General features: G+C 38.2%; 2 protein-coding genes and 1 non-coding gene across 3 annotated transcripts; all 3 read left to right on the forward strand.

The window, feature by feature from the left end:
• Nucleotides 1-358: 358 nt before the first annotated feature.
• On the forward strand, nucleotides 359-3,445 carry LOC114717321 (FT-interacting protein 3-like). Its single transcript, XM_028902426.1, has one exon. It carries the CDS (start codon nucleotides 359-361, stop codon nucleotides 3,443-3,445), a length of 3,087 nt encoding a protein of 1,028 aa, XP_028758259.1.
• A 9,063-nt stretch (nucleotides 3,446-12,508) lies between these two features.
• On the forward strand, nucleotides 12,509-12,580 carry TRNAD-GUC (transfer RNA aspartic acid (anticodon GUC)). Its single transcript has one exon. It is a non-coding gene; the product is annotated as a tRNA-Asp (tRNA).
• A 2,215-nt stretch (nucleotides 12,581-14,795) lies between these two features.
• LOC114717323 (WD repeat-containing protein WDS homolog) lies at nucleotides 14,796-19,311 on the forward strand. The gene is made up of 4 exons (XM_028902429.1): nucleotides 14,796-16,346; nucleotides 17,363-17,464; nucleotides 18,171-18,806; nucleotides 18,894-19,311. The coding sequence occupies exons 1-4, from the start codon at nucleotides 15,699-15,701 to the stop codon at nucleotides 19,047-19,049; spliced, it is 1,542 nt and encodes a 513-aa protein (XP_028758262.1). The 5' UTR covers nucleotides 14,796-15,698; the 3' UTR covers nucleotides 19,050-19,311.
• Nucleotides 19,312-26,912: the final 7,601 nt, after the last annotated feature.

Genomic DNA, 26,912 nt, shown 5'->3' on the forward strand with positions numbered 1-26,912 from the left:
GCATCAAGAAAAATAACGCATCTGTTTGACTGGACACTGATCACCTTCCCAAATCCTCCCCCAGCCTGAGGCCATCCCAATTTACCCCCACCACCATTAGCCCTTAGGATTTGTGAGTACTAAGTACTCTCTCTCTCCCCATCTTTGTTTCTGTCCAACGTTGCCCTCTCTAATCACTTTTGTCTGCGAAATTACTCCCTAGCACGCTCCCTTCCTCCTTCTCTGCATTCCCCTCTGAGGCTCTGGGCTTTACCTTTTTCCCTCTCGAGCCTTCCCCCTATTTGTCTTCGTTTTCTCTTCTCTCTTCATTCTCTCCTCGTTACCCCCCGTTCTCTTTGTTGATTTTCTAGAGAACCTCATGAACGGCCATGTTAATTTCGGCAAGGAAAAACTTGTGGTGGAGGTAGTGGAAGCCCACAATCTCATGCCGAAAGATGGCGAGGGTTCGTCGTCGCCGTTTGTTGAAGTGGAGTTCGAGAACCAGAGGCAGAGAACCCAGGTCAAATACAAGGATTTGAACCCTGTTTGGAACGAGAAGCTTGTGTTTCACGTTAAAGACGTTGCAGATCTTCCTTACAGAACAATAGAGATCAACGTGTTCAACGAGAGGCGTTCTGGCAACAGCAGAAACTTCCTGGGCAAGGTGAGGGTCTCTGGGACCAACATTGTGAAGGAAGGAGAAGAGGAGGTTCAGAGATGTACGCTTGACAAAAGAAGCTTGTTTTCTCATATCAAAGGGGAAATAAGCTTCAAGCTTTATCTCACCACCAGAGCAGATGTCAAAGGTTTGGGTGGTAATAATGGAATAGTGTCATCTGTTTCTTCCTCTTCTGCGTCTACGCCTTCTGGGTTCTCAAAGAAGAGCAAGAAACTGCATGGAGCAAACTCGGTCATGGCTGCGCAACAACAAATGATGCAGGAAAATAAGCCAGCGCATCAAGTTCAAAACTTTTCAAAGGCTTTGGAGCAGAACCCAACTGAAAACAAGCCCATTGTCATCACTACCGGACTTGGCCCTGCTGTTCCCGCCGGCGCTAGTCCAGCTGTTGGAGTTGCTAGTGGCGCCGTGGGTGGCACCGGAACGGGTATGTTCTCGAATCGTTCTTTCGAGTTTTCACTCAAAGAAACACGGCCACAACTCGGAGGTGAGTCTTTGAAGGACAAAACTAGTTCAACCTATGATCTTGTTGAGCAAATGCAATATCTTTATGTTAAGGTTGTGAGAGCTCGTGACATCTCTCTGTTCGGTGGAGGTGAGTTGGTTGCGGAAGTGAAGCTGGGAAATTACAGAGGAATCACTAAGAGGGCCCCATTGAATAATGCAGAATGGGAACAAGTCTTTGCATTTTCCAAAGATTGCATACAGTCATCAATGGCGGAGATCTTCGTCAAGGAGAGCAACAAAGATGACTATCTGGGTCGGGTCCTGTTCGATTTGAGCGAGGTACCCACACGTGTCCCTCCAGATAGTCAACTAGCTCCACAATGGTACAGAATGGAGGACAAGAAAGGCGACAAGACCAAAACAGGGGAAGTAATGGTATCTATATGGTTTGGAACACAAGCTGACGAAGCATTCGCGGAAGCATGGCATTCTAAAACCTCAAATGTTCATTTTGATGGGCTCAGTTCGATTAAGTCAAAGATCTATCTCTCCCCAAAGCTCTGGTACCTCAAAGTGTCCATCATTGAAGCACAGGACATCATTCCAGGGGATAAAAACTCGGTTTTGGTTAGATTCCCCGAGCTTACAGCAAAAGTCCAAGTGGGAAACCAGGTTCTCAGAACCAGAATCGCTGCTCCTTCTGCCAACCGAAGCTTCTCGAATCCTTGTTGGAACGAAGAATTATTATTTGTCGTCGCGGAACCTTTCGAAGATTACTTGTTAATTTCTGTGGAAGATCGTGTTCGACCAGGAAGAGACGAGGTAGTAGGCAGAGTGCTTTTGCCTGTGGCTGCAATTGAAAGACGAGCTGATGACAAGCCAGTGACTTCTAGGTGGTTCAACCTCGACAATGCAAACAACTTAGCTAACATAGCTGATACTAAGGTTGTTACAAGGTTTGGTTCCAGGATTCATCTTCGCGTGTCGCTTGATGGAGGGTACCATGTGCTTGATGAAGCCACAATGTATAGCAGCGACGTTAGGCCTACTGATAAGAGACTTTGGAAACCTCGCATTGGGGTTCTTGAAATGGGAATCCTCGGAGCCACGGGGCTGATGCCTGTTAAGATCAAGGATGGCAAAGGAGGATCAACAGATGCGTATTGTGTTGCAAAATATGGTCAAAAATGGGTGAGAACTCGTACAGTGGTGGATAGTTTGTCACCAAAGTGGAACGAACAGTACACTTGGGAAGTTTATGATCCTTGCACTGTAGTAACCATTGGGGTTTTTGACAATTCTAGAATTGACAAAAGCACACACAACAGTAACAACAATTCTGGAGGAGCAACGAGTCGTGATTCCCGGATAGGGAAGGTAAGGATCAGATTGTCCACCCTCGAAACAGATAGAGTTTACACCCATTCATACCCGCTTCTGATGCTGCATTCTTCTGGGGTGAAGAAAATGGGTGAGCTTCACTTGGCTGTGAGGTTCTCATGCGCCAACATGGCCAACATGCTTCATATGTACTCAGTGCCATTGCTTCCTAAAATGCACTATATCCATCCTTTAAGTGTAAGCCAACTAGACAACATGAGATATCAAGCCATGAATGTTGTAGCATCGAGGCTGAGCAGAGCAGAGCCACCGTTGGGTAGAGAGGTGGTAGAGTACATGCTTGACCATGATTCTCACATGTGGAGTATGAGGAGAAGCAAAGCAAATTTCTTCAGGCTAATGAACGTCCTCTCAGGCATAGTTTCTGCAGGAAGATGGCTAGAATCAATCAGAAACTGGCAAAAACCAATATACTCAGCCCTGTTTCTGATCATTTTTCTCACATTAGTTATGTTTCCTGAACTCATAATCCCCTGCGTATTACTCTACATGGCTTGCGTGGGACTGTGGCGGTACAGGACACGGCCACGTCACCCACCACACATGGATACGAGGCTGTCGCATGCTGAGAGTGTATACCCAGATGAGCTGGACGAGGAGTTTGATTCATTTCCGACGAGTAGAAGTGCGGAGATAGTGAGGATGAGGTATGACAGGCTGAGAAGTGTGGCGGGGAGGATACAGACGGTGGTCGGAGACATGGCGACACAAGGGGAAAGGTTTCAGGCAGTGCTGAGCTGGAGAGACCCGAGGGCAACGTTGTTGTTTGTGTTATCTTGTCTTGCTGCGGCGGTCGGGTTCTATGCGGTACCGATCAGAGTGGTGGTGGCTGTGTTGGGAGTGTACTGCCTGAGGCCTCCGAGGTTTAGAAGCAAGTTGCCGTCACCGGCGTTAAGCTTCTTCAGAAGATTGCCGACCAAAGCGGACAGCTTGTTGTAGATGAGTGGGGGGTCTAGGTGTAGGTAGGAAGGATTGTTGTCATCTGGACTGTAAGAAAATGGGCCAGTCCACCCTTGGTGGATTGGACCCAAGCCCAATTATCATTTGGGGTCCTGATGAGAATAGCAAAAATTATGGGTATCTAACTGTAATTTTTGCCCTTTCATATATTTTTGCCTAAGAGCGGGAACGGTTGGACGAGGAGGCAGTTTTCCTTTTTAAAATGGGACGTGTAGTTACAAAACCGTCGCATGATCAGTTGGTATATACACTACGGTTTTCTCCTCCTCTCTGGACTACTCATTTTTCTGGACTCCATTGCTCACCTTTTCCCTCCTGGTGCATTTGCTGTGAAAACACAGACCCGACTCCGTCACCGTGATCGGACCTCCGCGTGGCAACCTGATTACATTGCAGACTCCAGGTATGCCCGAAAACCTACATTGGTATCAGAGCTTGTGTTTTTTCCTATTGATTCAGTGGCCTGCGTTTTCATATCAGTATTTTTATCTGATTGTTCGGTCTGAGTAACTTGCGATTTGCTTCAATATATTATGCAAATCCTCCATTTTACTTTCAGTATGATAGTTTTTGTATCTTATATTTATGTTTAGACATACTGGGTTGCTTCTTTGCCTCTGTGAAGATCGTTTTACACTGATATTCTTTTGGCCGTACGGTTCTCGTTTTTGAGTTTGCTTAAAATCAAGTTTTTAGGTTTCAAAATTTATCCCATTGCGTAGAACTCGAAAAAACGAAGAAAATGATATAAAGTAGGCTAAAAACGGACACCGGACGGCGGAGATACGGAGGAGAGAAGAAAGCGGGTCCGACGGGTCCGTCGGACCCGACCCGGTTGCAGAAGCCGGGTCAAGACGACCCGGCTGGAGGTTGAAGGAGACCCTCCAGGGGCCAAAACGGCGTCGTTTTGGCCCCTCCTGTAAAAAAAAAAAAAAAAAAAAAGGGGTATTTTGCTGGGCTGGACGTAGGATCCAGCCCAGACCAAAAAAAAAAAAAAAAAAAAAAAAGGTTGTACTGGGCTGGAGGCAGGATCCAGCCCAGACCAAAATAATTAAAAAAAAAAAAAAAAAGGGAATTTGAAGGGAACCGGTTGGGCCGAAATGGACCCAAACCCAACCGGTCCAAATACTTTAAAAAAAAAAAAAAAAAAAAAAGGGCCATGTCTGAAAACAAAAACGGATTTAAAAAAAAAAAAAAAAAAAATTGACCAAGCAGCGCCACGTGGCGCGTTCTGCCACGTGGCACCCCACCTTGGCACGTGGGGACCACCATCTGACAGTTCGTGGAGCGTGGAGGCCGCCGGTTCGGCGCGTGTAGCCGGCGGCGAGCTGCATGGAGGCGCGTGAAGTACACGCGCCGACAGGGCGAGTGGGAAATTTTTTTTTTTTTTCAATTTTTCGCTAATTTTTTCCTTCTAGGGGCGCGTGTAGGCGCGTGAAAGGTCCGTTTGAGGTGCGGTTTGTCTCTAAAAATCCCTAAAATCAAGATCTTTATTTTGATATATAATTTGGTAATTTTGGAGATAATTAAGGATCTATTTGTGAGTATTTTCAGTGTATTTTCTGGTATTTTTCATGCGGAAATAAATTCCAGAATATTCAGAATAATTTAAATTATTTTGTTCTAGGTGAAAATGAAGCAAGAGGCTTCTAGTAGCACTGAAAATATCCAAGATGGTTCATTGGAATACTCATACATGGATAATGCAGTTCCAGAATATGAGCCAGAGGATGAGGATCCTGAAGAGGACCCTGAAGAGGTTCCTCAAGAAATCCCGGAGGAGTTAATGGATTCTGGACCTGAGTCAGAATCTTTGTTTCCCACTGAACCCCTCCGTACCGAACCTCATTTGGTCTGTAATGATTCGCTAGATCTTCCCAATAAAACCGAAGTGGAGGAAGGCGAAGAGGTGGATCAACCCTGTACCCCTGCTTTAGCTATGAGAATAGCTGAAAGTGATGCAGCTAAATTGACAAACATAAAAGGCATCAATGGTGTGCTCGCTAGCTACGTCCATTACATGACCGATAAGAAGAATACAGAGTTCTACCTAAGAGTCATAATGGAGTACATAAGAGCAATAAGAGTTAGAGGCGGACCTAAAGGCAAACCCATAAGAAAGTCTTACTGGATTTGGGCCATAGAGCTAGTGTCCTCCTTCATGAACAAAACGCGCAAACTTAGAAGCCTAAGAAAAGCAATGCTTGATTACGTTTATGTTCATATCAAATGATGTAATATTTGTATTCACCGTGAATTTGTGGTTTCATGCATTGTAAACAGACTAAGTATGTTATTTCATTTAATGAAATTACTTGAATTATTGTTGTATGATTATTTGTGAATATCATGTGTATGCCTTTTATAAGTGGGAGCTTTTAGGAGATAAGACTTCTAAAGGTTACATTTTTTTTAGAAGTGCTTATATAAAATCCTTGATAGGACATGATGATTGTTGTTAGTATCTGTGTGATGGGAGGTACAAACGTATTCTCCTGATCATGGATCTAGTAATTTCATTATTTACTGATTGAGGATAATATAGGCACATTACATTGTATACTTCATTGTGCTATATAACTGAAATGTTCTTTGGTTCGGTTCTCTTTAAAGAGAACATAGATTAATGTGGGATAGATTTGTCACAGAACTAAGAATGGCAACCAAGAACATAATAGCTGAATTGAACAAGGGAGAAAAGCTTAACGGGGACAACTGGGACATCTGGCACCGAAAGGTCCAGTATATCCTAGAGGAACAGGATGCGATAGAGCCTCTCACCACTGCTATGGTTGAACCTGAGGCTGGCAACACAAACCAGCACAGGAGAGACCAAGAGGCATATCTAACCTGGAAAAAGAAGAATAGCATAGCAAGAATCACGCTTTTGAGCTCCATGGCTGATGACCTGATGTGTGAGTTTGAGTCGCACAAAACTGCACAGGCCATGTGGATAGCATTAAAGGATAAGTTTGGCGGTGTCTCTACGACCAAGCTTAGGAGGTTGACGATTAAGTTTGATACCTATAAGCTCAAGCCAAACAATCCTATGAAGCAACATCTGAGAGAGATGGCCAATATGATCCGGGAACTGAAGGAAGCTGGACATAATCTGTCTGATGAGCAGCAAGTGCAGGCTGTCATCAGGTCACTCCCTGCAAGTTGGGAGCACATGAAAGTCAACCTAACCCACAATGAAAACATCATCACTTTTAACGATGTAGCTAAGCATCTGGAGCTGGAAGATGAACGTCTAGAGGCTTACAAGAGCTCTGGACAGACTTATTTAACTGAGGATGCTGGTACTTCCCAATCTAAGCCCAATTTCAAAAAGGGCAAAAGCCCCAAAAGAAAGGGAAGAAGGGCGGTCCTCAATTTAAAAAGGGCAAGAAACAATTTAAGAAGAAGGGAAAGAAAGGCGGGAAGAAGAAGCTAGACCTGAAGAAGGTCAAATGCTTCGCCTGCCAACAAATGGGCCATTTCGCACGTGACTGTTCCAAACAGGCTGAAAGCGAAAAGGTATTAGTGAATTATGTGAATTCACATGTTTCATATGTTTCTAGTACTGTTTTTCTAACAGAACCTGTTTCTTCTTCTTGGATTATAGACTCAGGCTCCACAGACCACGTAAGCAGGGATCGGGGATCCTTCGTGGAATACCGTCGGTTGCCGTATCAAAGCAAGTGGCTTTATGTTGGGAACAATGCGAGAATCGAGGTTCGAGGGATTGGCACCTGCAAGCTTGCTTTGCGTGGTGGAAAGACCTTGATACTCCATGATGTGCTTCATGCTACCGACATCCGACGGAATTTAATTTCTGTTATTTGCTTAGTAGACTTTGGGTTTAATGTTTATTTTCATGATAAAGTTGCAGACATTTCCTTTAACTCTGAATTTTATGGTTCAGCATTCAGATTCCAGAAATTTTTTGTTATGGATCTTGCTTTTGGTTTTAACGCTCATGATTGTTTTGCTATTTCTTCAAGCAATCCTGATATGAATATCTGGCATGCTAGACTAGGACATATTAATCAAAATAGAATGATTAAACTAGCAAAAGAAGGAATGTTGGGCACAATCCCTAACATGGAAATGTCCTTATGTGAAAATTGTCTAGCTGGTAAGGCAACTAGAAAACCTTTCGGTAAGGGAACAAGAGCTGAAAATCCATTGCAATTAATCCATTCTGATATCTGTGGTCCGATGAGTGTGAGGGCGAGACACGGAGCTTGGTATTTTATTACCTTTATTGACGATTTTTCACGATATGGTCATGTCTATTTGATCTCGCATAAGTCTGAAGCACTTGAGTGCTTTAGACGATACATAAATGAGGTAGAGAATCAAATGGACAGTAAAATTAAAGCATTACGTACTGATCGAGGTCGTGAATATTTATCTGATCAATTTAAACAGCTCTGTGAAGAAAAAGGGATAATTAGACAACTGACTATCCCTGGCACTCCACAACAGAATGGAGTGGCTGAGAGGAGGAATAGAACTCTTCTAGACATGGTTAGGTCTATGATGGCTCAAGCAAACCTACCAATTTCATATTGGGGTGATGCTTTGTTAACGGCAACCTTCATACTTAACCGTGTGCCCTCAAAATCAGTCGCTTCCACACCCTATGAATTATGGACAAAACGCAAACAGGATCTAAGTGTCCTAAGACCCTGGGGGTCAGCAGCATATGTTCATGATGATTCCCACAAGCATGGGAAATTGGGTCCTAGAGGAAAGAAGTGTATTTTTATAAGGTACTCTGAACAATCTAAAGGATACGTTTTCATAGGTGAAAACGAAGATGGAACAGTGACTGAAATGGAATCAAGAGATGCCACATTCATTGAGACTGAATTTCCTAAAGAGGAGATGTTGACCGCACTGTATCTCTTTATGAGACACAGGAACAAGTCAGTGCAGAACAAATTGACAGACCAGAATCGTCTAGGTGTGTCAATCTGAGTGGGAGCCAAGAAAGGTCAACACCAAGACCTGAACAAAGAAAGAAAGATAAGCAAATAGCTCCCGTCAGAAGGAGTAACAGGGAAAGTGTTCCCAAAAGACGCTTTCAAATAGAAAGCGAATCTCTCTTAGTTACTCCAGAAGGGGATGATGAGCCCCGTTCTGTACGAGAAGCCTTGTCAGGTCCTTGCAAAAGATGAATGGATGAAAGCTATGGAAGAAGAAATGGACTCAATGAAAAAGAACCAAGTTTGGGTGTTAGTTGATCTTCCAAAAGGGCGTAAAGCCATTGGGAACAAGTGGGTTCTCAAAATTAAAAGAAAAGTGGATGGATCAATTGACAAATACAAGGCTCGATTAGTGGCAAAGGGGTACACACAACAGGAAGGAATAGATTATGAAGATACATTCTCACCTGTTGTGCGTTTCAATTCTATTAGACTTATTCTGGCAATAGTAAACAGTTTAGACTTAGAATTACATCAATGGATGTAAAAACCGCATTTCTGAATGGTGATCTGGATGAAGAAATCTATATGGAACAACCATTAGGTTTCATTGAAAAAGAAAAGAAAATAAAGTTTGTAAACTCAAAAGGTCCATTTATGGATTGAAACAGTCATCCAGACAGTGGTATTTGAGGTTTCACAAAGCAATAACCTCATATGACTTCCAAATGATAGAGGAAGACCACTGCGTCTACATTAAGCGGTTTGAGGGTAATTTTGTCATATTATCCTTATATGTAGACGATATACTATTAGCCGGAAATAGTCTAGATTCGTGGTGGCTATTAAAGAATGGCTTTCGTCGAATTTTGAAATGAAAGACATGGGTGAAGCAGAGTATATACTTGGAGTTAAGATCCAAAGAAATCGTTCAAAACGAATCCTCTCTCTTTCACAAGAGAATTATATCAACAAGATTCTTGAGCGATTCAACATGAAAGACTGCAATCCCATGAGTACACCCGTTGCCACTGGAGTGGCTTTGAGTTCTGACATGTGTCCCAAAACCGAATCTGATAAAAAGAAGATGGAAAGAGTTCCATATGCCAGTGCTGTTGGTAGTCTGATGTACGCAATGATGTGTACAAGACCAGACATCTGTTATGCAGTGGGACTGGTGAGCAGATTCCAGTCTAACCCCGGTGAAAAGCATTGGAAAGCAGTGAAGAGGATCTTGAGATACTTAAAGGGCACTTCCAATTATGCACTGTGCTACGAAGGAGGTGACCTGCGTCTTGTTGGGTACTCCGATGCTGATGTAGGCGGAGATGAAGAAGAACGAAGGTCAACTTCAGGTTATACCTTCTTGCTCAACAATGGCGCCATATGTTGGAGTAGCAAGAAGCAAACGTGCATTGCCTTACATTCAATGGAAGCTGAGTTTGTGGCATGCACTGCAGCAGTGCAAGAGGCTTTATGGCTGAAGAGATTTATAGAACACCTTGGATTTGGAAATGAGAGTACCAATCCGGTGATGGTATACTGTGACAATACTGCAGCCATAGCCTATACTAAAGATCCTAAGTATCACAGCAAAACCAAGCACATTGACATCAAGTATAATTTCGTTAGAGATTACATAGCACAAAAGATTGTTACTGTACAATACATTTCAACCAAATGTATGGTAGCAGATCCTCTGACAAAGCCAATAGGCGAAAAAGTTTTTAAAGAACATGTACAAGCCCTTGGCATACGTAAAGTGTAATATGAATGCTTCATTAATGAAATTATATTTCGTTATCACTTTATGTGTCTGTCCGAAAGTATACAATGTCTAGTATGTCGTACAGGTTAAAAAGGTTTGCTCTCTCACACGGGCAACCGCCTTTGACACTCAGGTGGAGTGAACAAAGATGAGACATTTGTGTTCACCAGTAAAGCAGCAATGAATGCTGATATGGTAGAGAAGAAACACAAACTTTATGTCGCCTTGACTAAAGTGTAGCAAGTCAAGATGAGATCCACGTTGATAAAGCTGGATCGAAGTTTGGAATCCCACTTCCATAATACCTGTAGCCAGACAACAAACTCTTCAACGTCGACGTCATAACAATGAGCAGAGTTGAAGAATTTGGGTTTAGATACTGAGTGTGTCTGGACCTAAGTCTGTACGGTGTTGATAATAAATCTAAATCGACATACGCTCTTATAGTAAAAGAGTAACACCGTAGCATGTGTTTCATACCACATGTGCTGAGAGAACCGCAAAAGGGAAGCAAGTGAAAGATCCCTGTTTCATTGCTGTGTGAGTCCCAGGGAGGAATTATCCTCCTATTGGTGTCCTTTGACTTTGACAATATCATGAAGATATGTTTCAGTGACTGCTACTTTGGCATATGTCCTATGGTCATGATTGATGCGATCTAAGGTAGTATGCTAGAAAGCGACTGATTCATTTCAAAGTGATACTTGGGCGAAAGGAAGATTAACTATGATATACACACCTATGCTAGTGTCTGTGACATGTCCCTTATGACATTTTGTGGTCATAAGTGTGGATACTAGACATACGAGAAAGGTAATCTGAGTCAACCATTGACTCGAGAGGGATTAGATTTACCGTGAAAAAGTGTATATAAGTAAATCTGGGACATCTGAGGCATAATTTTAAAATTCAAGCTACACAAAGGAGAGGGTGACTTGTGCTGATCCTTTAAAAGGGATTTCTAGTACAGGGACCCAAGCGAAGACGTCATGCCCACGCGGTCACGGCAAAGCACTAAGTATGAAATTGAGGGAAGGTGAAGAGACTAGACCCGCGACATCTAATCCACCAAGTGTGAGTGGGAGATGTAAGAAAATGGGCCAGTCCACCCTTGGTGGATTGGACCCAAGCCCAATTATCATTTGGGGTCCTGATGAGAATAGCAAAAATTATGGGTATCTAACTGTAATTTTTGCCCTTTCATATATTTTTGCCTAAGAGCGGGAACGGTTGGACGAGGAGGCAGTTTTCCTTTTTAAAATGGGACGTGTAGTTACAAAACCGTCGCATGATCAGTTGGTATATACACTACGGTTTTCTCCTCCTCTCTGGACTACTCATTTTTCTGGACTCCATTGCTCACCTTTTCCCTCCTGGTGCATTTGCTGTGAAAACACAGACCCGACTCCGTCACCGTGATCGGACCTCTGCGTGGCAACCTGATTACATTGCAGACTCCAGGTATGCCCGAAAACCTACATGGACAGTGGACATATGGTAGCAGGAATTGTGTTAACATTGCAAGTGTTTTAGATTTTTGGATATGTATTTACTATTTAACCGTTAATGAAGTCTGGCGTTGACATTGTTCTCTACAAGCCATTTCATCCAAAATTGTTCTCCACAAGCAGCACATCCTTGGGAAAAATTAAATTAAATGGGCCTAATTATTTCTTCTTTTTTTAAAAAAAAAAAATGGAAGTAACAAGAATTCTTTGCTCCTCATTTAAATAAATGACTGTACAAAAAACTTGTGATTATTTTTTGCCCTCGGCTAGTAAGTGACCCGCGCTGTAAATTAGCGTTTGGTTGTGCTTAATGGTAGAGTGGACATAATATGAGAAGTTGGGAACAGAGTTAACGTTGATGCTTTAAGATATCCAATAAAAATGGTTTAGAGATAAAATCATGTGGGTCCATTCTTCGAGGGAGCTACTACTACACTATACACGCTTCGGAGAAAAAATCTCGAATGAATTTATTTTACTGAACTCGCACCTGTGAGCTATGAATCCATGATACAAGAAAACAAGGGGGTGTGGGTGGGTTGGCCAGGAAAATGTCGTGATTTTTTAAAGGGAGCACAATTTGTCTTTACCTAGTAGTTCCCACACTCAGTATTTTAATCACGAGCCCACTATAACAGGCATACAACGGCGGGCGAAGGCGACAATTATAATTTTTGTCTATCACTGTTGCGGAAGATTTGATACCTGGGAATTCTTGTTTCTTGGTGAGGTCTGGACCAGAAAAGGAGATTTTGAAGGGAGAAGGAGGCGGGGATGGTGATTGAAAAGTTCGAGACATTTGTATTAATTTACTGATTTCTTGTTATATAGGTGGACAGCAAACAACAAAGTCGTTGTAGTATAGTGGTGAGTATTCCCGCCTGTCACGCGGGCGACCCGGGTTCGATCCCCGGCAACGGCGTTGTTATCCCCTTTTGCCCCCTAAACGAGGCTTTTTTATTCTCTCTCCTGTTTTCGGCTTTTACCCGATCTCTGCTTCGCGTTCCGAGCAGCACGCATCGGCTTTTCATTGTGATAGAATAAATTATCTGACGCTCTGATCGAGACCAACGCCGCCGTTTTGCTCCTGTCAGCAAATTCCTTATTTTCATAATTGCTGAATAATTTAATTAAAATTCTTTTCTGGCCAAGAAAGTGTTTTAATTAAAATTTGCCACGGCCATTGTCATTGACTGAATATATTTGCAGAGATGGCTTTATTTTTGGGCCAAATATTTAAATAATTTATTTAAAAAATTTAATAATAATTTATAGAATATAAAATAAGTTTTATCTTAATTTAAATAAAATATGTTTGTACGCCATTTCATATAGTCCCATGTAATTGTAAATTGGTTAGCCGGTGACGAAGCCCAAGTCACTAGATAGAATCCTTTTCGCAGATATGGTAAAAGAGGATAGAGGGTAGATGACTAGATTCTCCCATAATCTAACAATCTCCCCCTCACTAGTTTTTTTACTTCAAATTTTATCTCTACTGTTGGATTAAAGGCTAAATAGTTCATGTTTAATATTTTATAAGATAAATTTTTTTTTCTCTTCTCCTATTTATCTAATATTGTAATAATTTTATGAAATATTAAATATCAACTATTTATTTTTTATCTAAAAGTGGATATGGGATTATGAGAAAAAAAGAGAAAAGAAGAATTCTAACGTGATCTCCTTCCAAGAGGACGTGATGAGGTGCGTGAGTTTTAAAATTAACCCCTACAAAGAATAAAGAGTATCATCGTGCATATCAGATTTCCTCTAAAACTCTTCTAAAAATGATAAAATATCAGTACTTCTTCGATTGTAAATACAAAATCATTTTTATAGTGTAATTTATACTGTAAAAAAAGATCTCATATTTAAGACTAAATAAGTAATAAAAACCGATCATGGCATTTTATTCAAGGCGGAAACCAACTATGAGACTGACTGTATGTGCACCGAGCTCATCTCTTTTCATATCCTTGAAGCTGTATATGGAATGGATCGCTAAATGGCAATAGCAGCTTTTATTAAAACTGATCTTTGTTGGCCAGGTCGTATCAGTGCAATCCACTTTCTGTTCCCCCTCAGAGGAAGAATTTCTGGAAGAGTTAATTTAATTATAATTATTACGCCTCCCTCGCAAAATAAGGATTATGGGTTTCCCATCCACTCTCCTTCAAATTAAACTGATCGATTCAAAAATTAAGCCGTGTTTAACAGTGACTTCATTTGTATCTGTAATAATTTTTCCTTGGCTTTCCATTTCTTTCTGGCAGGAGCCAAGCAATTCACAATACTGTTATAGTAAACCTGCTCTAGTCCCAGTTCTACAATCCATAGATTATAAATAATAATCTCATAGACGTATTAATATTCAAACTTCTAATGTACATATATATGATTAATAGAGATATTTTCAAAAAATAGAACATTCATTTATTATAAATAATTAACTTAGTTAAATCATTAATATACACAAATTAGTTATTTAATTCTTATACTGAGAACTGGAGTAGTATAATTTATTTATTTATTAATTAACAATTGTTATATTTTATTTTAATTTAAAGCACTCCCTCTGGTCCTATTTATAAAATCCTAAAATTTGAATTGATTTTGTCATTTTCATAAGATCCTATTAAGTATTGTCTAAAGATTAAATGTATTTTTACCAATTTTGCTCCTAATTAAGTTTTTATCCTATCTCCTCATAATTTTCTTATATTTTATTCTCTTTTATTTTTTGAGTCATTACTATTATTTCTATCTTTCATTTGCCCCTCATTAAATAAGGATATACTTAAAAAAATAGGCTTCCTTTCTACATATTATTGATTTTAACTCATTTTTATTATTTTCTTAAATCAAGTGATTTAGTTAAATAGGATCTTGTAAAAAAAGGCATGAGGGAGCACAACACTGATTACAACGTCAACAGCTCAGGTCCAAAAACTATGCCAGTGGCTAACATAGCCCGGGCTTAACGGTGGCGGTGGATCCAAACACCGTTGCTTACGTCAGAACCTGTCCCATGAATCCGACCCGGTTAACAAAAAAACTGCCGCCCATAAGAGAGGTGAGGCTACAAATAAAAGAGGACACCTTAGGCTGTTTTGTAATGCGAAACTTGCAAGTAAGGAACAAACAACGGCGCGCTAAAGATCTGCTTCCTTCAATTCTTCTTCAGTGCTCCATCTTCGCCTTTTCCACACTCCCTCCTTCACGGGGCACTATGTCTTTTCTGACAGCACATTTTTGTCTCCACTGAAGAACAAAACCAACGCCCGGGTTCCTCTGTTTGGCTTTTCTAAACACTTGTTGCTCTGTTTCTTCCATGAACTCTGCGCCTTTCTTCTGTCTTGCATGCTTGTCCATCTTGCCTCACTGGAACTCTTCTCTTGTTCATGGGCATCTCCCTTTTCGGCTTTTAACCACATGGGTTAGTTTATCTGGATTCTATTGTCATGGATTCTTCTTTCAATTTCTGTTCTGGGCTCTGTCCTTCATCCTCTTCTCAAACTGTGGTGGTTCTGCTTTTTATGCTTTCTAATTCTATGCTGTTAAGCTTGACTTGTTTGGTAACACTGCGAGCATAGGGCTGTTTTTCACATTTTTGCTGTTGATAGCTCGTGATCGTTTCTTTGTTAGCATCTAGGGTTTATCTTGGGGATTTTCTCGATTCATTGAAGAATAATTTCGATATTTTGGGTTTGAAGGATTTTGTTTTCCCTTCTGAATTTCCAATCTCAGGGTCGTTTCGATATTCAGAGTTAGGTTTATTGTCTGTTGGTTTATTATCCATTCGAGGCCCTCGCTATTTCTTATGATTGGCTGGCTCTTTTGAGAGTTTGGGAAGTCCAAAATCTCAGGTTTTCCTGTCAAGGTTTTGCGAAGCTGTGTTCTTACAGGGCGGGAACTGCGTTGTTGAGTCACTATTCGATTTAGATTCATTCCAGCTGAAGGGAATTGGCATCTTTTGGATATAGAAGTCAATAATTAGCTGGTCGTGCTGAAGCTTGCCAGAATTCTATTAAGTGTTAATGGAGAATTCATCTGAAGCGCTTGGCTCGAAAGGCTTGCTTAAAAAAGTTGAATTTGTGAGGATCATCATTCAGTGCCTATATGCATTAGGGTATAGTAAGTCAGCATCACGCTTGGAATCGGAATCTGGTATTGCACTCAAGTCTGCAGAATTTCAATTGCTTGAATCACAAATACTTAAGGGGGATTGGGATGGTTGCGTCACCACTCTTAATTTACTGAAGGATATGATTGACGAAACTAGAGAGTCCGCTCTGTTTCTTGTATTCAGACAGTGTCTTCTGGAGTATCTGAGCTGTGGCCAAGATTCCTCAGCTTTGAATGTGTTGAGGAAAAAGGTGGCTGCATTACACGTGGACAAATGCAAGATTCACAGCCTGGCCAATAGCATGCTTTCCTTGGAGGATACGGAGTTAGGTTTGATAGATGATACCACTGTCCATGATTTGCGAAGAAAGTTGTTGACTGACTTGGAGAAATTGCTCCCGCCTCCAATTACAGTACCCGAAAGAAGACTGGAGCATTTAGTAGAAACTACTCTTACTGCCTGGATTGATGCTTGTGTGTATCATAGTTCATCAAGTCCAATTTCACTTTATGAGGACCATTGTTGTAGTCGGGATCTCATTCCTACTGAAACCACTCAGGTGAGTCCGGTCTGAAGATTATTGCTGCTTGTAAGATAGCATAGTTATGTTTTCGAGAGGATCTATCTGACAAATGCAAAAGGTCTATTTGATCTTGTAGAAGAATTTATTTTATTTGCTTGCTGGTGTATGAATTTTTCAATTTGTTCTATTTTAAACCACTTCAAACAACCAGCATCTATAACTGATTTAACACATCATCTCTGTTTGTTCAAGACTTTTTTTCTGGGCGTAGATGGATGATAAATACAGATAGAAGAATGACTTGTCTTCCAAATTTAGTTCAAGAGTCTTGGTTACCTTCTCATCGTGATTCAAATCATATGTCTGTATTGATTCATTCTCATAGGTTTCTCGTGGGGAAAATACAACCTTTCCTATTGATTATTATGAAAAAGAAAAAAAATTACTACATCCCACTTTGTTGGTTCGGTTTTTAACCATTTTAACCACTTTTGGTTTGGATATCTCTGTTTCTATCAATTTTACGATGTATGGTCTTCCCATTAGATGCCTTGAATGGGAGAAAAGGAAACACCGCTTCCATCTTCTTGTGGTTTCCAAATATGTATTACGAAATGGGGAATAATTGGTTGATTTATTGTAACAGGAGAGGATGGAGTTAGTCAATTGGGCACCTGTATCGGTTTTGGTTCATGGTTTCCCCTTAAGAAAAGGAACAATACACATTCTAATCATGCTTTCTAGTATCTATAATGGTTCAACCTATGCTGCTCTTTCCCTTAAAGTGACTTGTATATCCTGGATCATACGATCATGTGAAGAGACCAGTCGTTGTTGTCTGTTAATAGCAAGTATTGGTATGAGGGTATTTGTCTGTCTAATTTCAAAATAGACTAATGCTTATGAACCATAGGCCAAGAAATTGATTGAGGTAGTTGCTTTTGTTGTGGCAAAGCAGTGTGATATTTAACACCATGGAGATAAATTTGAAATTTGTCCTCTAGTTTTCTAATTGTATATGTTTTGACAACATTTGTTTTTCATTGCTGCAGATCTTGACTGGGCATAAAAATGAAGTTTGGTTTGTGCAATTTTCTAATAATGGGGAGTACCTTGCCTCTTCATCGAATGATTGTACAGCCATCATATGGAAGGTATAATATTATCGATGTTGTGAAAGTATAGCTTTTTGTATATCCTGTTAAATATTATCTTCTAGTTAAACCAAATACAAAATTTTGGGTCCACCCTTTGCGAATGTGATATAAAGGAGGAGAGGATGGGAGACTACTAATAGAAATGGGACCATTTTTGCCATCTAAGCTTTATGCTTGTTGACTATGTAAATAATTGACTTGTGAGAACTTGTTGGACCCAACACTCTGCTTTTCATTATCCTGATCATTGCAGTTGCTTTCTTAAAAGGAATGCAACTTGCTTATTAAATACAATTGAAGCCTAGCAGTAAAGCATAGAGCATATTTCTCACTAAATAGAAGTTAAGGTTGAACGTTATTTGGGAAGTTCTGTATGTTATCTTCAGTCTAAATATTCACGGGCTTCATGGGATTAGTTTTTCATGTTCTATATTGGTCTTGTACAGTTACGTGTTTTTTTCCCCTCATTTTTTTTTGGGACCCTTGGAAGGGACATTTTCCAAATATTTCTATGTTAGTACTCAGGAGTGAGTTTGAAGTTCACTCCAGCGTATTTGCTCTCTCTGTGAGTGATGAAGTTAACCAGTGAGAACTAAATAAAACTTTGGTTATAATCTATTAGCTTTTATCCCTCAAGTGCGCATGTGGAAGCGGGGAACACTGAAGCCACTTGTTTTCTAATTTTCTGGAACACTTGTGCCAGGTGCTGGAAGATGGGAAATTGATACTGAAACACACCCTACTAGGTCACCAAAACCCTGTATCTTTTGTGGCTTGGAGTCCTGATGATACTAAGTTGCTAACATGTGGGAATGCAGAAGTCTTGAAGCTGTGGGATATTGAAACAGGTACTTGCAAGTACACATTTGGGAGTCATGGCTTCGTTGTGAGCTCATGTGCCTGGTTTCCCAACTCAAAGCATATTGTATGTGGCAGCTCCGACCCTGAAAAGGGTATCTGCATGTGGGATTGTGATGGAAATGAGCTAAAAGCTTGGAGAGGAGTTAGGATGCCCAAAGTTCTAGATCTTGCTGTTACATCAGATGGAGAGTACCTTATCACCATATTCATGGAAAAAGAGATTCGGATTTTGCATATGGGAACGAATACAGAGCGAGTCATCTCAGAGGAGCACCCGATTACATCCCTTTCGGTTTCAGGAGATGGCAAGTTCTTCATTGTCAATCTAAACAGCCAGGAGATTCATATGTGGGATGTGGATGGGAAATGGGACAAGCCATTGAGGTACCAGGGCCATAAGCAGCACAAATATGTGATAAGGTCATGTTTTGGTGGATTGAATAGCACATTCATCGCCAGTGGTAGCGAAAATTCACAGGTAGTTCTTTTCTTCAGAGTTCGCTAATTAGCATCAGCTAGGCGTAGAAAGTAGAAACTAACAAAACATTGAATCCATCGGATTCAGGTCTACATTTGGAACCGCAGGAACTCAAAGCCAATAGAGGTTTTATCTGGGCACACAATGACTGTGAATTGTGTGAGCTGGAACCCTAGAAGACCACAAATGTTGGCATCTGCAAGTGATGACTATACAATTCGTATATGGGGATCCAGCTTATGAAAAAAAGAATGAAACTTGAGTAGCTTGGTTGAGCAAGGTTGGATGTGAATTTTCAAACCTTGGCCCAGTGTAAATAGATAGGTTACATTCTTTTGTCCCCACAGCCTAGTTTTCCCGCATGATTTTGTACGTAAAACCCTGATTTTCCCATTAATGTTCGCTTTTCCCAATTCCCATTTGTATCTAATTTTTGACCGTTTCTTTACACCGTGCATTTGTCAGCTCCTTAATAAGGTAACTGATGGAATTCGGGGTTTATTCCTTTTCCATCCCCTATGCTACCAAACGCTTTTAGCATATTCCTTTTGTCCATACAATGTGTGTGTTCACAGGTTATACGGTTATCTTTTCAACGGACATGAATTTAGGGGCCGGTTGGTTGGATGCCAGAAGGGATTATTATGTTAATCATGAGCCCGTTTACCTGTGTGTGTGTGTTTGGTTGCATTTTTTGATGGTAATCCCCATTACTATTATGGGCTGGGTTGCACCTTTTATGAGAATCCTCTTTCCCAGGTCCCTCTGCCTGCTATGAATGGATGGTAATCCAATAAAATTACACAAAAGCCTTCATCCTTCCTCTCTCGACGTACGACTCGTCTCTCACCGACATTATCTACAGTCTTTACGCATGCTTCCAGCCTCCTTCTCTCTCAATGTCTTAAGATTATCAAATCTCAGCTCCAAGTCGCAGATTTTGAAAGTTGTTCTCCCCTCCATCCATAGCTGGAATGCAGTCGCAGATCTAGAACAATGTCGCAAGCCGCCTCCGATTTGGAAAGTCATAGATAGTCGACCTCCGCGATCGTGGACATTGTAGCTCCTCCTCCATTGGTGGCTTCTCCGGCGTTCCCTCTTGCTGTTGTTCCTGATATATTTCTTTGATTTTGCGTGGCTGAAATTGGTTTTAGCTTGAGGTGGGGAGAAGATGAGGAAGTAGCAGAGGAGGGACTGTGCATGTTTTGATGGGGGCGTTTTGGACTTTGTATTGTTATTTTTAATTCATGATTAATCTTTATCCCTATTTAATTGCTCTAGAGCTGGGAATGGGGAACAGAAAATGTTACTGGAGCTTAGGATCTTGAACTCAATTCCTCGTAATATCTATGAAATCTGAGTTATGTCCTAAATGTGATGAAATCAAACCTTGCTTTTGGAGTGAAAAAAGGTCTCAGTATTTTTTAAATCATATCGCCCTTGGTAATAATATGCTAAGGTAGTATAGTTGTATTGCCTGGTTTCAGAGAGGAGAGTCATTACCTACTGTCCATTTAAAATAAAATATTTTGTTCAATTTGCTGCACAATCGTCCACTTTATATTTTCTAATTAAATAACTTGGCAGAGTTGGAACTTGATATAAATTATACTGTTTATAATTTAAACTTTTTTAAGATTCTTATATCATGCTTCTAGATATATAGCTATATAGATTTAATTTTCAAAAGAAATCTCAACCTATATCATGCTAGAAGTTAATTAACAGACGAGTTTTTTCACCACAACAGAGGAGTATTTAAATTAAGAAATTACAATGAAAATTTGAAACTTTACGAATTGTTTATGAGAAATCTCAAAAAAAAAACTTTAAATTTTAAATTTTCAAATCATTTTTGTTTACTATGCTTTAGTAACAATTGATAAAATTTGAAAAATAAATAACAAATATTTTTGCAGTCATTCCTAATTTAAATTTATTTAAAGGTATTTTTTTTGAAATTTTCTCATTGTTTTTTATTCATTAAAAAAACCATTTTGATCATTCAGCTCATATTTTTTTGTAAATTTAAATTAAACTCACTAATTTCTTTTTGCCAACTAAATCAAACTCATTAATAAAGAAGCCATTTGTATGAGGATAAAATATGGTTAAAACTAACCCATTCATGGTAAGAAAGAAAGTAAAGCCTATTATTCTTTTTCTTTTTTTGCCATCAATCCCAACCTATTATTCAATACAAGTCCAATCATGCACTCGGGCTGGCCTAATATATGTTACATGTACGCGAAGACTAAAAAGTTTTTTTTTTTTTTAGCTTAAACAGATAGTTTTTCACAACATGATGAATTTATTAAAAGAGGTGTTCACATCTAGTATCTAATAATATCTCGAATATGATTATTTTTAATAAGAAGATACTTATATTTGTGGGGGGAAAAACTTTTCGCAGGTGCAAAGAAAACAAAAATCCCAAAATATAATCCCAAACAACTTATTATTTCCATTTTATTTTTTATATTCATTCGCAAATGGAAGGAAGGAGATAAAGAAGACAAAGAGCCTGTGTGCATTTGCCACGTAAGGGAATGCTACCCAAAAAGAGGTTTGACTTCAGGGGTTCGGAAGAAGAGGAGGTGCTCATGTGGCCTAGAACTGGTAATATGGATTGACTTGCAGGTCCAAGCTGCAAAAAATGACAGGTTAAGGTTGGCTAAAAGCTAACCCGTCAACAAACAAAACTTTTTAACTTGTACTACATAACCCACAACCCGCTGTGGGCTAGCCTGCATTTTTTTTATTTTTTAAATTGTATTAATTATTATAATTATATTATTATATTTTATATCCTATTTAAAAAATATTAAAAAATACCAATATCATTTATTTGGTGTTTTTAATCAAATATTTGAAGGAAAAGCAAAAATTTCATTACATTTTTTTATATTATATAAGAAAATTTTTTAAAATGTAAAATTTTTTTTAAAAAATAGTTGGCGGGCTATCGAGCCAACCTATCAACCCACCATGGTGCCATTACATAGACCTTTTTCAACCTGCACTGTTTAACCCTAACCCGTCATAGGCCAACCCACAACCCGTGTGTTGGTCCATATTATCACCCCTAATGTGGCCCCGCAGAATAATAGCACTATATAGTTCTTTAATTAATTCAAGAGATCTTTTCTGTCACTGAAATTCAACTATCACTTTTATAGAATTTCCTTAATTAATTAGTGGGCAGCAAACTGTTCGGTTGTAATTTCTTTATTTTTTAAAAAATTTAAAAATTATTTATTACAATTGCTTATAAGCATTGACTAGATACAAAATGAAAATATTAATTGTGATTATGTTAACTTGTTATAGCTCTTTAATCAAAGTTTTGAATTATATATCCGAACAGTGTATTTTAATAATTCGTTCTAGGTATGATAACCTTTTTATTAAATTTTTTACATTCAAATGTAGCAATTCAGCCCACAAAAAAAAACTTGGGTATTCAAAATAACTTTTTTATTTCCCACAATTCTACCGATAGAAGTTTATCAGAAAAAATTCAAAATAAATAGATAGAGGTGGAGAAAAATTTTAAAAATTTTCAGATGATATTCTTATATTAAAAGGGTATTTTGCATGGAGAGAAATGAATTTTTAGAGGCCTAAAAAAATTATAAAATGTTACTAGTGAATAGTAACGAATAAAATGTCAAAATAATTTGGAATTGTGATTTAGTTTGTGGGCTTCTTTTTTGGTCACCCTAAAATATAATTGGGCCCACATTGGGCCTGGAGAAGGCCCAATTTCATGCAAGATCTGGACTCTTCATTAAATTGGGATTTAATCCAATTTTCACATAAATATCTTGGAATATTCTAGTGGACACTTGGCTTGATTTGAACTTCTTTAACATTTGATGGCACCCAAGCGCCCCTCTTAGGTGGCACTTTGCACGTCCAAGAGAAGGGGGAGAGTGGCAGATTTGTGGGTCTATAAATACCCCCTCAAAATACCAAAAATAGGTGGAAAATTGGCAAAACAAGGGGAGGTTCTGCCCAACCATTATCCTGACCTAAAAACCAAAAATTATGATTGATTTAGGATAAGAAATTAGCAAGCTTTGGTCAGGAATTTATTAAGGTATGTCTAAACTTCATTATGGTTAAGATTAAAGCTTGTTTTGGTTAGGTTTTTGAATGAAAATTCAAGGGAGAATGCTGTGAAATTTCAGTCTAAATGCTTATACCTTAGGAAAGGATAGAAACCTTATATATGAAGTGAAATAAACATGTTTAAGTGGTGTTTGGGTTGATTTTCGGGAGAAAACCAACTTAGGTTTCTTTATGCATCAATTCGGCCAAGGGAGAATCTTCAGGCAGGAGTTTGTTTCATCTTGATTTGATGATTCTATGAGTTCAAAATGTATTTTTGTATAGGAAAATACTAAAGGAAAGTGTTTAAAATCATTGGAATCAAAAATAAAATTTTTGAAAACCTATATACCCCTATTCGGCTAAGACAGTTTGAAAAGGAACGAGTTTGATCTTCATAAATCTGATTGGATATTTGAATTCTAAATGAAAAATTGTGTAGGAATGAGCCAAGAAGTTATTGAAAACAAAGGAGGAATAATTCTGTTAAAAATCAAAGAAAAAAAGAGAATTGACAAAGTTCAAGATTAAATGTTGTGTTCAAGTTGAATAATTGTTAATGTAGCTTATATATATGCTTGGATTAATAGGCTTTAAGGAGAGGAAACAAGGAGAATCATATTTTCTTAAGGAGGCCGAATTATACAAGGACTAAGAGGTAGCATTAAATTATAATTTGATTATTTATCTCGCTTCTTTAATGTGATTATGTTGATTGTCTGAATTGAGAAACTTATATGTGGTAATTGTTGTTTTGATGATATTTGATTGTGCTTTGGCCAAAAGCATAGAAATATGTCGATGTGAAAGTATTGATATTCCTCTTTTAGCATGATGCAAAATATGATTTTATGTGACTTGAGGATGTTTTGAAGTGCTATTGCATGACACATTATATATTGCTTAATTTACATGATAATTATAGCTCATTGTTACTGAGATTTCTATGAAATCTCATTCCCTCCTATGCTAAATTATGTATAAATAGGAAGCGGATCAACAATAAAAAAGGGCAAGAAATTAGTGTTGAGCTAAGGAGGCCATTGGAATTTGGTGTTAATGTATAAAGTTTATACTGTATTTTGATGAACTTTAATATAAATTTGTAATGAATCTTGGATAAGGTTGACTTGTATCTATGTCAATATGATGTGTCCTAATGTTAAGAATATTGATCATGGAATGCTTGATTGGTGTAGCACATGGAAAAAGGGAGATAAAATCAAGAAAATCATGATTAGAGGATAAAAATACCCTAAACAGTAACAATCTTGTGTTACATAAAATATGAGCAAATGGATGAATTTGGACTTGAAATCTGGCAAACTTATAGATCTTATTTTTAGCTTTAAAATAAATGATAGATCACTAAATTTGAAGTTTTGTACTAGAAGATATGTCCTTCTAAAGTTGGGCTAAAATACTGAAAATTTGAAAATTGATCATATAAACAATACAACTTGTCAAATTTTTTGGCTCTGTTTTGAACGGATATGAGGCCAATGAGTTTTTTTTTCTTATAAAAGGCATAACAAGCTTCAAATAGAAATTGGAACAACTCAGTTTTGATTTTTCTACATATAGTTATGAATTTTCAAAATTGACCCAAATTGCTGTAAACAGTGAATAGTAAACCATAAATAAAAATTTCAAACTTAAATTTTTCCATATTTAAGGCTTATATACTAATTCTAAAGGGTTTCAGTTACTATATGGTAAGGCAATAAATGAGGTGTGATACTATTCCCTCTCATTCTCATCTCCAACTTTGCTTAGTTAGGTCATTTTTCTACTTTCTTGATTTTTGATTCAAGTACCCTATGTATGAAAGTTCATTAACATCAAAATAAAACTTTATGCAAATTGTTAAAATCTTTTCTTGTTTCGTTTTTGGAAGGGTTCTATTAATCTTTTAGAGGTAGATGAAACATCTCATCATAATTTATAGGTATGCTACCTTCAGTGATTGAAAAGAAATTAACAACTAATCTTGGTACTGTCTTACCTCTCAATCTCACACATGTTCAGCAATTTCCTATCACAGTAATATTGCCTCTACTCTGCAATCTCTAGGTACTTTCTTGATTCTTGATTTTAATGCTCCGTGAATTCATTAATGTTAGAATGATTTTTAATGTGAGCAAATTGAGCCCGTCGCTTGGATCAAAGGAAGTCCTATGATTACCATCATCCAAAAGAACCAAGACATGAGCTTCCTTCGACTATAGTTAAACCCAAACCCTTCAGCTCCAGGCATTACTGCTATCCTCAATTGAAAACACAATCGATAGGATTTAAGAACCAACAAGATAAAGCTAGAAGCACCTATTGAACTAAAGGGCAACATGTTCAAGTCTTCTGCAGGAAGAAGCTAGATACTATGCAGGCTGGGAAAGTAAAGAACAATGTCACAATAATCATAGCAGCAAATGATATTATAGAATTTTGGGACCATATGGAGGTTAAGGAGGTGTTCATCTCTTGTCTTCGTAAGGGTGAGAGAACTAGGGAACTATTTAGTTGCCTAGTTGTCTACTGTGGTTATTAATTTGAATGGTCTTCTTTGATAGACTCTTTTTTAATTGAATAATAAATGTGTAAATCCACTAGGGTTAGTACTTAGTAGGGATCTTTGGTTATGATGAATGAATAAGGTCCCTTTTAGCTGTTTGAAATTTGATATCCCTCTTTTATGTTTCTTTCTCTCTGAGATCACATTCTCTGTTTCCCTTTCCCTCTCCATCATTCAAAGTAAATATATCTTTAGATTTAATTGGAAATGTATTCCTCATATGGAAGAAATCCTAAAAATCTAATCAGGCATGCTATGACAAATACTATTATAGACTCACTATTATGTAGATATATAAATATTTTAAATATTAGTTAAGTTATTACTAATATAGTCGTTAGGGGGATTATTAATTTAATTCTCTACCTATAAATAGTTGATTGGGTTCCTAATTGTATTAGACTGTTGCGTTAATGATCTGAGATCAGTAGAAGTGCATCAAGTTTTTCTCAACCCCTGATCTATCCTATTTTCTCTAGATCCCTCGTTCCTATTTTTCCCTTTCTTGTTCTTTCTATTGTCTTTCTAGGAAATACTAGAGCAATGGTATCAGAACCAGGTTACATGGCATACCAGTGGATATTATAAGTGACAGAGATCCTATTTTTATTAGTAATTTCTAGAAAGAATTTCTTAAGACTCTTAAGACTGAGTAGAAACTCACCTCAGCCTACTATCCTCAAAGCGATGGCGAAATTGATGTTTTAAACCAATGTTTGGAATCTTACTTGTGCGGCATATGGTTGGAGAATCCTAAAGATATGAGTTTTTTTATAAGATTGAGCAAAGGATTCACTGGCAAGTGAGGGTTTCGACTATCACTAGAGATCATACAAAGGCTCCTCCCTTTGAGCTATGGGTTTTTTATAAGATAGCAATCTATGTTCAAGAGTAGCAAGTGTTTACCTAGGAACATGCCTCTTATGTTTTTTTTCCCCTACTCTCAAATGTCAATATGCTTGTTTCGTGAGGTGTTTTGCTGGGGAAAAGTAGCCTATAGGTGTGATAAGTTAGTTTGCAAATTTGAGAGATGGTTATTATAGCTTTTGGCCAATTTGACTTATGGATCAAAAATTACTTTTTTTAATAACAATTACAAAAGCACCTAAAACTTATTCATGACTTATGTAAAAGTAACTTTTTTAGAATTAAAAGACATTTTTGCACTCATGTTTATGTTGTTCTTATGCTTTTCTCTATATATTTCTTGTACTTCCCAATCATTTTTAATTATTTATTTTTAATATTCTCTTAAGTGAAAATACTTTTTAACAATTTTTACAATATTTTTAATTTTTAACATTATTTTTATGTAGAGTATATTATCCAATTAATTATGTAATATTATTTGGTTCAAAATTTTTCATATTATTATGATTTTTAATTTAAATATATTTTATTCATTAAATAAAACTTTTTCT

Source organism: Neltuma alba, unplaced genomic scaffold, assembly GCF_004799145.2.
Source record: "Neltuma alba isolate B1F8T4 unplaced genomic scaffold, ASM479914v2 tig00011731_pilon, whole genome shotgun sequence".
Lineage (NCBI taxonomy): Eukaryota > Viridiplantae > Streptophyta > Magnoliopsida > Fabales > Fabaceae > Neltuma > Neltuma alba.

Excerpts from the sequence above, each read along its gene's own strand:
- LOC114717321 (XM_028902426.1), top strand. The coding sequence starts at position 359 with ATGAACGGCCATGTTAATTTCGGCAAGGAAAAACTTGTGGTGGAGGTA.
- LOC114717323 (XM_028902429.1), top strand. The coding sequence starts at position 15,699 with ATGGAGAATTCATCTGAAGCGCTTGGCTCGAAAGGCTTGCTTAAAAAA. Across the intron at positions 16,347-17,362 it reads TTCCTACTGAAACCACTCAG|ATCTTGACTGGGCATAAAAA; the intron begins GTGAGTCCGGTC and ends TCATTGCTGCAG. Across the intron at positions 18,807-18,893 it reads GTGGTAGCGAAAATTCACAG|GTCTACATTTGGAACCGCAG; the intron begins GTAGTTCTTTTC and ends CATCGGATTCAG.